This window comes from Cryptomeria japonica, chromosome 1 (assembly GCF_030272615.1).
Source record: "Cryptomeria japonica chromosome 1, Sugi_1.0, whole genome shotgun sequence".
In the NCBI taxonomy this organism is placed as follows: Eukaryota; Viridiplantae; Streptophyta; class Pinopsida; order Cupressales; family Cupressaceae; genus Cryptomeria; species Cryptomeria japonica.
This window is the reverse complement of record NC_081405.1, coordinates 154198309-154209763: the sequence shown is the minus strand read 5'-3', so window position 1 is coordinate 154209763 and position 11455 is coordinate 154198309. Positions and strand designations below refer to the sequence as shown.

Sequence of the window (11455 nt, the reverse complement as noted above, 5' to 3'; positions counted from 1 at the left end):
TTATTTAGCTTAAAAATGTTGGAAACCCCTTTCAAAATCCTCCTAATTTACCTTTAATCGTGATTTTTTGGGGGAATAAAATAGAGCACTTCGTATTTTATTCATTTCATTTACATTTAAATGTGAATATGCCAATTTCTATTAAACAACACACACTAGCTAAAGGCAATGGGCATAAATTGTTTTTAGTGATCAAATAAACACTCTCTACATTGTGAATTTTGATATGTTGCTATGAATAGTACAATACATATTTTTGTGGATTTATTTACTCTTTATGAAGGTAACCAAGAAATGGCAATCCTAATAGAAGCTATTGCAAATGATATTGAAAAATTTGTAAATATTTTAGGATCACTGATTGAAGGAAAACATTATGATCTTGAGAATGTGTATAATTTTTCTAGACCCTATGGAAAATGGTTGTGGCAATGTGAAGTAGTTGGCCTTGTCGAATAACTAGGTCAATAGCATAATCACAATATTAACACAATAGAGATTTACTCTAATAAAGCATGTGATTAATGTGATAAAATTTATATATTCATGGACAAGTAAGCATAACATAAGCAAACCATAACACCAAACTTGCAGGGAGAAACCATTTTGGGAAAAAATAACCACCGCCAAATACAATCGTATTAATGCCAAAAGAGTATGTGTCAATACAAGTATTTATCCTTCTAATGGAAAACCATTAATGCAAGAGTACTTGTAAACTACTCTTGCAAACGTCTAACTGATTCCTTTAATATATAGAATAGTCAGAAAAAGAAACCACCAAGCGGTATACAAAACTTTGAGCCACAACTATGAGCCATAAGGGGATGACCCTTTGGTGAAATGGTGGGGCTTCTTGCCTATAGTGCCTACAACCTAGGTTCAAACCTCGCGGGTTCGTCTCTACCGTGTTGACAATGGAGCATGTTTGTCCATGGGGAGAACCTTGGAGAAATGGTGGGGCTTCTTGCCTGTAGAGCCTACATCCTTGGTTCAAACCATATAATTTTTTGGGGGATGACCCTTTGGTGAAATGGTGGGGCTTCTTTCCTATAGTTCCTACAACCTAGATTCAAACCCCACGGGTTCGTCTCTACCGTGTTGACAATGGAGCATGTTTGTCCATGGGGAGAACCTTGGAGAAATGGTGGGGCTTCTTGCCTATAGAGCCTACATCCTTAGTTCAAACCATACAATTTTTGGGGATGACCCTTTGGTGAAATGGTGGGGCTTCTTGCCTGTAGTGCCTACAACCTAGGTTCAAACCCCGCGGGTTCATCTCTACTGTGTTGACAATGGAGCATGTTTGTCCATGGGGAGAACCTTGGAGAAATGGTGGGGCTTCTTGCCTGTAGAGCCTACATCCTTGGTTCAAACCATACAATTTTAAAAGGGTCAAAAGATCTAAGTGCTAGGTTTTTTGCGATGCCTGCCTCCATGAAGCCTGCAATCATTGCCCTAGGGCTGCCTGTGTATGCCACCGCCATGAAGCCTGCCTCCGCGAAGCCTGCCGCTGCGAAGACTGCAGGCGTTGCCCTAGGGCCACCTGTGTATGTCGCCGCCGTGAATCCTGTCGCCGTTGCCCTAAGGTCGCTTGAGTATGTCGCCGCCGCTGCCTTAAGGCAGTCTGCTGTAGCGAAACCCGCTATCCAGCTCCCTATACCCCCTTTAACGGATGGTGAGACTGCTCTGCCTGGCTCTGCGGCTGTGAATGGGGGCTTTGCGGGGGTCTTGCCTGGTGCTGGGAATGGGGGTTCTACAGGGGTCTCCTCTAAGGTTGGAGATACGGTGCTTTCAACGCCCTCTACTGCTGATCGGGATGCCTGTGGCTTGAGGCATGTGGCTGTTACTGTATGCAAACCTTTGGTTTGCAAGGTGTCTGATGATATTGATATGGAGATCATCCACAGTTCCTCGGTGTTCGAAGCGCATGGTCTGATTTGCAGGTTTCGAGGTTTCTAGCCAAGCCTTCCTCAGCTGCACACTTGGATTTCTCAAAGCTGGGAACCGATCATAAAAGGTTCAGTTAACATCTTTCCTTCTGCTAAGGGTTTTTTCATTGCCAAATTTGAATATGAAGAGGATAGATCGAAAATCTTAGGTATTAATCCTTTCAGCTGGGAAGACAAATTTATTTTGATGGTTAAACCCTAGTTCCCGGGCTTTAACCCATCCACAGATTCATTTAATGAGATTCCTATTTGGGTTAGGCTCCCTAACCTTCCCCTTCATCTATGGACGGACTCTCTGCTAGAGGAAGTGGGGGATGCTTTAGGTGAATTCTTAACGATTGATAAGGAGTCTTTCCAGATTTATCATTCTACTTATGCTCGGATTTTGGTTAACATTGATGTCTCTAAAGGGCTTCCAGCTGAGTTAGAAATTAAATCTTCTTTGGGATCTTGGGTCCAACCGCTCGACTTTGAAGGTATCCCCTTTAGATGTCGAAAGTGCTTCCAGACCGGACATGTTGCTGCACGGTGTGAAACAGATAAAAAGAAAAAAAGATCTGCTACTTGGTGGAAGGGGGCATCCTCTGAACACTATTTTGTTAAAAAGAAAAGCTTCTCCCAGGTGGTGGCATAGGTTCCTCAGGCTGATGGGCCTCTGGTTGCTGCCTCTGTTCCTCAGGAATGTGTGGATGCTTGCACCCCGGGTTCTTCTTCAGACCCTCCTGCGTCCCAAATTGCTGTTGTATCTTCTGCTGTCCCTGCCTTTGCTGTTCCTGCATCTCAGGCTGTTGGATCTTCTGCTGTCCCTGCCTCTGCTGTTCCTGCCTCTCTGGATGCTGGTTATGTTCCTCTTGATGATGGGGGATCCTCTCTTTTGGTTCCATCCTCTTGGCAAAAGGCTGCTGCTAGGGTTGAGGAGGGATGGATTATTGTTAAAAGTAAAAAATCTAAATTGTCCCAGTCCTCTTTTGATATGACCCTTAGATCCCACAAGGGTAGGACAAATTCTTGATCCTTCCTGGTTGGGTGAGGGCTGCTAGTTTTTTGCAGCCTGTTGGGTTTTGGTGGGGGTATTGTTGTTCCCCTTCTTTTGTTTGGTTATGACGAGTCTTTATTGTGTATTGTTTCTTTGAGAGAACTTTCAAGGTTATCTTTCGGTTCGGGTTACAGGTCCTTCTAAAACTTGTCTTGTAAAGGGTTTCTGGTCCCTTAAAAACTTGTTTTTCCTTAATAAAAAACTATGAGCCATAACAAAATTTAAGTCCCTCATAGTCATGGTCAAGTAACCTAAAATTGTAACTCCTCTTACACATTTACATCTCTTTTATGCATTATATATTCTATCATAAAAAACAAATTGACCACTTTCCTTAATTTAGGCACTCCATTAGTGTGCATTCAATGTATTTGTCATAACCACCAAACTAGGGGGATGCTCTATAACTTCCAATTTTGACTATTTCAATGTAACATCCATGTTCAATTCATTCTTGCATAATATTTGTGCTTTCTAACTAACTCGAAATAAGATTCAATGAACCTAAATTCTTGACAACAAAACCTCATTCGTTCATTTTCAACGAATATGTTTTTTTAAATACAACTTGTTAACAAGGTGGACTCTTAGTTTGATAGATGAAACCCATCCTTCAAATACGACTGATCAACAAGGTGGACTCTTAGTTTGGTAGATGACACACATCCTTCTCCATAGACTATATGTCATAATCTCCCTAGAGGCATTCAAAAGGATAAAAAGATATAGTCCTCTATTATTCATCAAGCCTTATTGTCAAGCTTTGTTTAGTCTTCATCTAATACACCAATAAGTTTCTCTTATGGGTGACAACTCTCTATTATCTCTTTTTTGAGAGAGATATTTTATTCAGTTTCCATAGATTGTACCAAAAGTGATCGAACTTTTCATTTTTTAAATGGTATGTGTTGGCCATGGCTTCCCTAACCATACTTAAATCTATAAAATCACTTAAAAAATACTTCTATTGTAACCAAACAAAATCCCTCCACTGTAAGAAAGTAGTCTCTTTCTACAATCAAGCTTTAACTATGATAAAAATGTTGAATAATAGGGTAAATGACACAATAAGAATATTAACAAAATAGAGAGCTAATCCAACAAAACATGTGATTAAGCCAATAAAATTAATGTACCAATGAAGAAACAAACATGATAAATGTGAGCCATAACACCAAATTTACATGGAGAAGCCCTTGGGAAAAACTCCACCACCAAATAGACCTAAGCTTGAAAAAAATTCAAAAGTGTACACCAATACAATCACTTATCCCTATAACAGTAAATTGACAACATAAGGGTACCTACAAAAAACCTTGCAGGCCTTTATTTCATGCCTGTAATATATAGAAAATTATCCCTATTATAGTAAATAGACAAAATAAGAGTACCTATAAAAACCTTGCAAATCTTTATCTCATGTCTCCAATTTATAGAAAATCGAAAAACAAGAAACCACCCAATGGTAATCCAAAATTGATTCAAAACCATGTCATGAGAAAAATCTGATGCCCCAATAGTCAAGGTTAAACAACCCATGATAGTAACTCCTCTAACACATCTTATAGTTATCTCATACATAATAGATTTCATCATAATAGTCAAATTAACCACATTCCCAAATATAGGTATTCCATAATGGCATCCAATGTTTGTCAAAACCACTAAATTGGGAAGATGCTCTATAACTCTCATTTTTTACCTTTTCAATATAATCTTCTTATTTAGTGTATCTTACACAATGTCCCAAGTATACCAAATAATGAATAATGTCGCCAACTTCACACGTGCACCCTATTTTTCTCATTACATGATGTTTAGAGATCAAACATTATTTATTGTCTACGTAATTAAATACAATTTAGAAAACAAGATTTGCAAGGTGGATGATACATAATTCTAACACTACAAGTGCATTTTGAGATCCACTAAAATTAAAAATTGATCTTTCATGTGTTGTGGTAAATACAACTATAGGGAAAGCTTATCAAGTGAAAAATGATTTCATAAAGGCTTATTATATTTTTTCAACTTGATTATAACACAAGTGTGGTATAATTGATAACTTGCTATAATTTAAATTATTCTTGATGCTATCCATCCATTAGAATGCAAGGTTGGATAGAGGGCGATGTATGATTGTGAATTATTTCAACATGAACATAACAAAAGAGGATGGTATATTTTATTTCCACAACTTTTGGGATGGTTTCTTTTTTTAGGTTGGTTGAAAGGTATTTCAAAGTTTCAAAACAATTTTTGAGATGGTTTCCTTTACATTTTCTAGTGTATATGTGAATGAAATTTCATTCATTCTATTTTAAGCTACCCACCTTCACATTCAAAGTGTACAAGTTGTTAAATTCAATAGTTCTAATGGCTTCATATTAATAGTGGTTACTTTTGGGATAATTTTTATCTTGCATTAGCTAAAGCTAGATAACTAATTGATGGGTCTTTCATGTTAAAAATCATTATATGAATTGTATTTACTATTTAATTGCCATTTTATATTGTCAAGAAACAAGAAACCTTTGTCTTTCATTTTAATTTTGTTAACAAACTAGACATCTACATTCTTGCATTTCTAATTATTATGAACAAACCAAACATCTACATTCTCCTTGCATTGTAGTGCATGAATTTCTCATAATTTTCTTGGCATCATCTCTCTAAAGAAGTAGATCACAAGATAGAAAGGTACATATTATTGTTTAAGCAATTTATTTTGTTGAATATGTAAGTTGTTCAATGTTAGGGATATTGTGAAGGATATTATTATCAACATATCCAAGGATAAAACTCCTTTTTACAATGATTATTTGAATTTGTAAAAACTTCAAGATGTTCATCTATTACTTAAATTCACATAGTCGCAAATCGAACTCCAAATCTTTTATAATTATTTATAGAAAAAAATATTTCCATTAACTAGGGACAATTTGATGTTATCGAATCACAATCACTTTTTTCAAGGTACAATTTTTTAAGGCATAGAAAAATGCACATTTACTAGATAGGGTGTGCATGCACAAGTACAATATGCCTAAACAATGTCAAAGAAAATAGTCACATTCATCTATAAACACTACTAGACATAACTCATAAATATCAAAGTAAAAAGAAAAGCACATAAAAATTCAAACGATCTATAATGTCATTTTCTAAATGATGAATTAAGAAAGTGATCTGCAATGACAATTACATCTAAATTTAAAATTTTCATCCAAAGGAACAAAAAAGCACAAAAAAAACATGAGACTTAACAATCACCTTCATAATAATAATATAAAAAATTAGTATGTCTTAAAAGAAAATTTTAAATTAATCATCTTTATGATTAATACTTATTGTGTCATTATTAAGTATCTTCGAAAACTATCATCAATATCAGTAAATTAAAATATATTATCAATTACTTCTTTCTTATTAAATAATTTAAAAAATGAAATTTTTGAAAATTAATAACATCTAAAATATTGTTAAAAACCAATAAACATAAACATTTATAACTTTATTGATCAAACACTACATCAAGTATTAAAATATAATATATATACAATACTTGAGTGATAAAACTATCAGAAAATCACATTCTCACTGTGATACAGTAGTACAGAAAGTTCAATCCATGTGAAGCATATTATCGGGCAGAATATTATATCACTAAAGATAGAAAGTTTTGTATTGTATTTTAGCAGTTGGGATAGTAGTACAATTAAACTTTGGACACAAAGGACACTAGACCCAAAAATAAATCTGAGCCAGGGTAAAGACCAGGCTACTTATGGCCAAGTACATCTGCTGTTACCACTGCTCAGCAAGTACTTCCTCTAACACATTACATAATGTTGGCTACGTTCTTATTGGACAGGTGAATAATATTCAAAAGAAGAGAGAATTCTTACAATAAATACACTTAGATAACAAACAGAAGTAGTCTGTAGTCTAACTCTATACCAAGCTTGTCTGCAATGTCACGAAAGACGTCTCCTGCTCTGCTAATACCTATCTGCTACAGATCAAAAACACTTTGTAAGAAAGATGATTCGCATCAAATATACATTAATGAATGAAACTCCAAAATAATAGGTTCCAATATAAATTTGACATGGAGTGGAAATCATACAAATTAACAGAAAGATAATGTCTTACATTCAATGCATTCAAATTGATGAACATAAGTCCATGCAGCAGTGAAAGAATGTTTGGAATCTCTATAGACCACTTAGCTTCCACATATGATACATTGTTGCACTTGTAAGTGTTACTGAAATGGAGGGTAAAACAAACACTACCTTTCTCTAAAGAATGTTTGGAATCTCTGCATACCATTTGGCTTCCACATAATACATTCTAGTTCTTATAGAATTCATGAGTTTTACAGAGTTGTATGGCAAAAACAAATACTACCTTTCTTTACAATATTTATTCGAAATGAAAAGAAGGTTTGTAACCCTTATAGAATTCATGAGTGTTATGAATTTATATGGTAAAACAAACACTACCTTTCTCTAGGACATGTATCCTAAGTGAAAAGAATGTTTATAGTCCTTACAGAATTCACAAATGTTACGTAATTGCATGGTAAAACAAACACTGCCTTTTCTAGGACATTATCCTAACTGAAAGGCATATTTGTAGTACTTATAGAATTCATGAGTGTTATGGAATTGCATAGTAAAATACATTAATGTTACAGAATTGCATGATAAAACAAACACTACCTTTAAAAAAAGTTTGGAATTTACAGATCACTTTTTAAGTTCCACATTATACATTGTAGCACTTATAGAGTTCATGAGTGTTACTGAACTACATGGTAGAACAAACACTACCTTTATCTAGGAAATGTGTCCTAAGGAAAATGAATGCTTGGAATCCCTACAGACCGCTTACGTTCCACATGATACATTGTAGCCCTTACAGAGTTCAGGAGTGTTGCTGAACTGGATAGATAAAACAAATACTACCTGGGAAATGTCTCCTAATCTTCTTACAAAGAGGAATAGTTTCAGTAACAAGCTAAAACAAGGTCGAAAAGATTGTTAGATTCAAAAATTCCCAAGTAAATTATCTTCTATGGCAAATGTGCTAAACCTTGCCAGGAAAAATGTTCCTTGAATAGCTAAGATGTAAAGAGGGCTTACTAAGGTTCATACAAACCAAGTGGGCTTGCTCCACTGCAATAGCCTCTCTTGGACTTTGTTGTATCCTCCAAGGCCTCAAATGAGATCGAAAATGGTACCAGGGCAGCTACCGTATTTAGATTTTGTTCTTTAGATGAAAAGAATATGATTTATGAAACAGGACAGGATCGATTTACTTGTAAATTTAAATACAAATTAATGATCAAACCTGAGTTCTTGGTGAAGAATTGATCTGTGGTGAATATAATTTTGTAAAATTATTTTAATTATTTACAAATCCCTACTGAACCATTATATTCACAGGCTTTAAAGACCTGCTGGACTAATGAATTTCAACAAATCCTAATACTTGGTCCCAATTAATGTCTTGGATTCCTTGACAGAGAGTGAACGGCTTAAATCACACACACTAAGCTTGTACTTTTAGGTTTAAAAATGTTAAATATTAGAGTTGATTGACATTTTTTTAGCTTGATATGTTGCTTAATATATGTTATCACACTAAGAATACATTTTTAGACTTAAAAGTGTAAACACTTGAAATTGACTAACTAAGCTTAATTTGTTGCTTAGTGTGGATGTTTAAGACTGACCGACAGAGAACCCTCAATTTGAAAATAAAACATCTCCCATGACAATTAAACATCCAAATTAGTCCTGGCTATTGTTTTTCTGGATTGCCTCCAATTAATGTCTTGGATCCCTTGGCAGAGAGCCCATTGAATCCCTCGTTACATAATTTGAAGAAAAAAAACATCAGCATGACAATTAAACATCTAAATTAGTCTTGGCTATTGTTTTCCAGGATTATTTTTTTAAACAGTCAAATTCAGGCAAACAATATCTCTGAAAATTTCATGTTTCTAATCTAAATTAGTTCTTTTCACACAATTTATATACTATAAACTTCCCAATTAAACAAAACTATAGCGAACAAAATATTGTGTCCTACCCAGAACGCATCCGGTTGATCTGATTAAGAGCGGGCTGGAGGATATTATACAACACCCACGCAATTGCAGGAGAAACAACGAGCAGCAGCAGAAGCCCACGGTTATCGCTTCCCGCCGCTTCCGCCGCCAAACTGAGCACCTCCTCTGCACGGGCCTCACCAGCACCGGAAAACAGGGCAGCGCCGCCAGCCCCCAGGCCTAAGCCTACAACCAGGCCTTTAACATTTCTCATGCGATTAATCTGGTTGAGTGCCGGCTGCAAAATGTTGTAGAGCACCCACCCAACAGCAGGCACCAAGGTGAGCAGCAGCAGAGTCCCGCGGTTATCATTGGCCGCCAAATCCATCACCTGCTGCGCCGCAAAAGCAGAGTCACATGAGCTCAGGGCAGCCATGAATGCAGCCCCCATGGCCGTGGCGGGCTCTACCAGGGGAGCCAAGACCACCTGCTCTGATTTTGCTGCAGCAGGGGTTGTAAACCTCCTGGTTTGCAGAAACAGGGGCTTTGGGCTCTTGACATTGTGAAAGCTCTGAGGACTGGTGAAATGGGGCGCTCTAGTTAGTGATGGCCCTTTGGCTATTGCTACTGCATTTGCCATCGCCATTCTTTTTTCGCTCTACCCAAGACAAATTTGAGCTCTGGTGGGTAAACAAACTAATCATCAGAAGGTCTGTGTTTTCTTATATTTTTTCTGTTTTTTCATTTTCCTTCATTGGGTGGCTGTCTAGATTTCATCCACTGTGTGATTGGTTGAGAAGATAAGATTTTGCTTACGTGGCATTACTGTTGCCAACTAAGCCTCATCTGCCCAATTGTTTATTCTCACATAATTTTGTTGATAGGAGGCGGCTTATTTTAGAGGAGAATATGCGGATCATATGTCTCAATGAGAAATTTGCATTCCGAAGCCATTTTTCATTAAGTGGTCTGCTTCTTTTTATTTAGTTTTGGGGTATTTTGTCTGGAAATAAGTCGTATTTAAGTCTTACAACATATTACAACATTTTGAGTAAGCATACATCTAAATCATAAGTTGCTTTTGACTAAGCAGTTACATGTAGTGGATGGTAGTGCATCACATCTATCATCCTTACCAATTGTTCTCAATCAATTGAACTCAACCCTTTGGCATTTATCTTTTTTAAGTTATATAAATTTAAATATTTTTGTGTACACTTTTTATTTATTTGTCATTGTATTTATGTTCATATTATTCTTTGTGCAAATCTTAGTTCTCGAGATTTAATTTCTTTTCTATTTCAAAATTAGTTCATAGTTATCAAAGACTTGTCACCCTCAAATTTAATTTCTGAAATTCAAATGTGGTTGACTTCTCACATTTACCTCTCTGGGATCGCTAACTAAACTCAAGTTTGCATTATATGTTCCTATGTCCTTGTATTTCTAGGTATTTAATGCATTTACTTTAATCATATACAATGGCTTGAAAGTTATATTCAGATATCATTTGCATTATAGAGTTCAATTGGTACACTAAAATGAATCTAATTTTGCACAACTATTTATAGGAGCATTTGCATAATTATTGAAGTATATCAAGTGAAGTGAAGAAAGGGAGAAAGTAGATCACAAAATACAAATTTGCAATGACAAATTCATCCCCAACTACTCGATTTGTCCATACACAATCACAACAAAACATTGTGATTCCAAAACAATTTTGCAGTCTATCCAATTTTTTCAGATCTTGAGGTACATCAAATTTAAATCCAAAACAATCCTAGAGTCATCTTCAATTACCGCACCTAATACAGTTATTTCTACTTACATTTATTAATATTTTAAATTATAATAATATTCATATTGAGCTATCAATTATTAACCTAGGTTGATTTGTGCTTCTTTGTATGCATTTGAGTAGAGTAACCTATATAATACTTAAGAAAATGTCATTTTTGAACCCTTTTGATTCAACACAACAATATCTTCTTTTTTTTGAGGTTTTCTCTTTTTCAGATTTGATATAAAATTATTTATCATCTAATTTAAAATTTTCTAATGCTTCTACCTTCAAATGCTTATATCTTTTATTAATTTTCAGGTATACGTTGTGATTTATCTTTTACTTCACTTTTGGTGCAATTTGGGCCCAAATGGATCTTACCATTGTGTTTGGAGCAGCCAAAAATTCAAGGAACAACTATCATTTTGTAAAAATCGAAGACTTCAAAATCTAGTTATCTTTTTGGTAGCATGTTTTACACAATAAAAAAGTTGTTTAGTCATATGGATCCATATAGCCATATAGATCCTTACGTCATATAGTGTTTCAAACTCCACACAAGGAATAGAAAAAATCAATAATCAAGAAAATTTGGTAACGACAAAGATTGGAAAAATCAA

General features: G+C 35.4%; 1 protein-coding gene across 2 annotated transcripts; it reads right to left on the bottom strand.

The window, feature by feature from the left end:
- Positions 1-6646: 6646 nt before the first annotated feature.
- Positions 6647-9787, bottom strand: LOC131079731 (photosystem II core complex proteins psbY, chloroplastic). 2 transcript variants are annotated; one of them, XM_058017769.2, is made up of 2 exons: positions 9091-9787; positions 6647-7003 (listed from the first exon to the last, which is right to left on the bottom strand). In XM_058017769.2, the coding sequence occupies exons 1-2, from the start codon at positions 9693-9695 to the stop codon at positions 6997-6999; spliced, it is 612 nt and encodes a 203-aa protein (XP_057873752.2). In that variant the 5' UTR covers positions 9696-9787; the 3' UTR covers positions 6647-6996. The 2 variants fall into 2 exon arrangements, with proteins under 2 accessions (XP_057873752.2, XP_057873753.2); XM_058017770.2 differs by having other exon boundaries at positions 6647-7000.
- Between the last annotated feature and the right edge of the window lie 1668 nt (positions 9788-11455).

Coding starts and splice junctions, on each gene's coding strand:
- LOC131079731 (XM_058017769.2), bottom strand. CDS start 9,695: ATGGCGATGGCAAATGCAGTAGCAATAGCCAAAGGGCCATCACTAACT.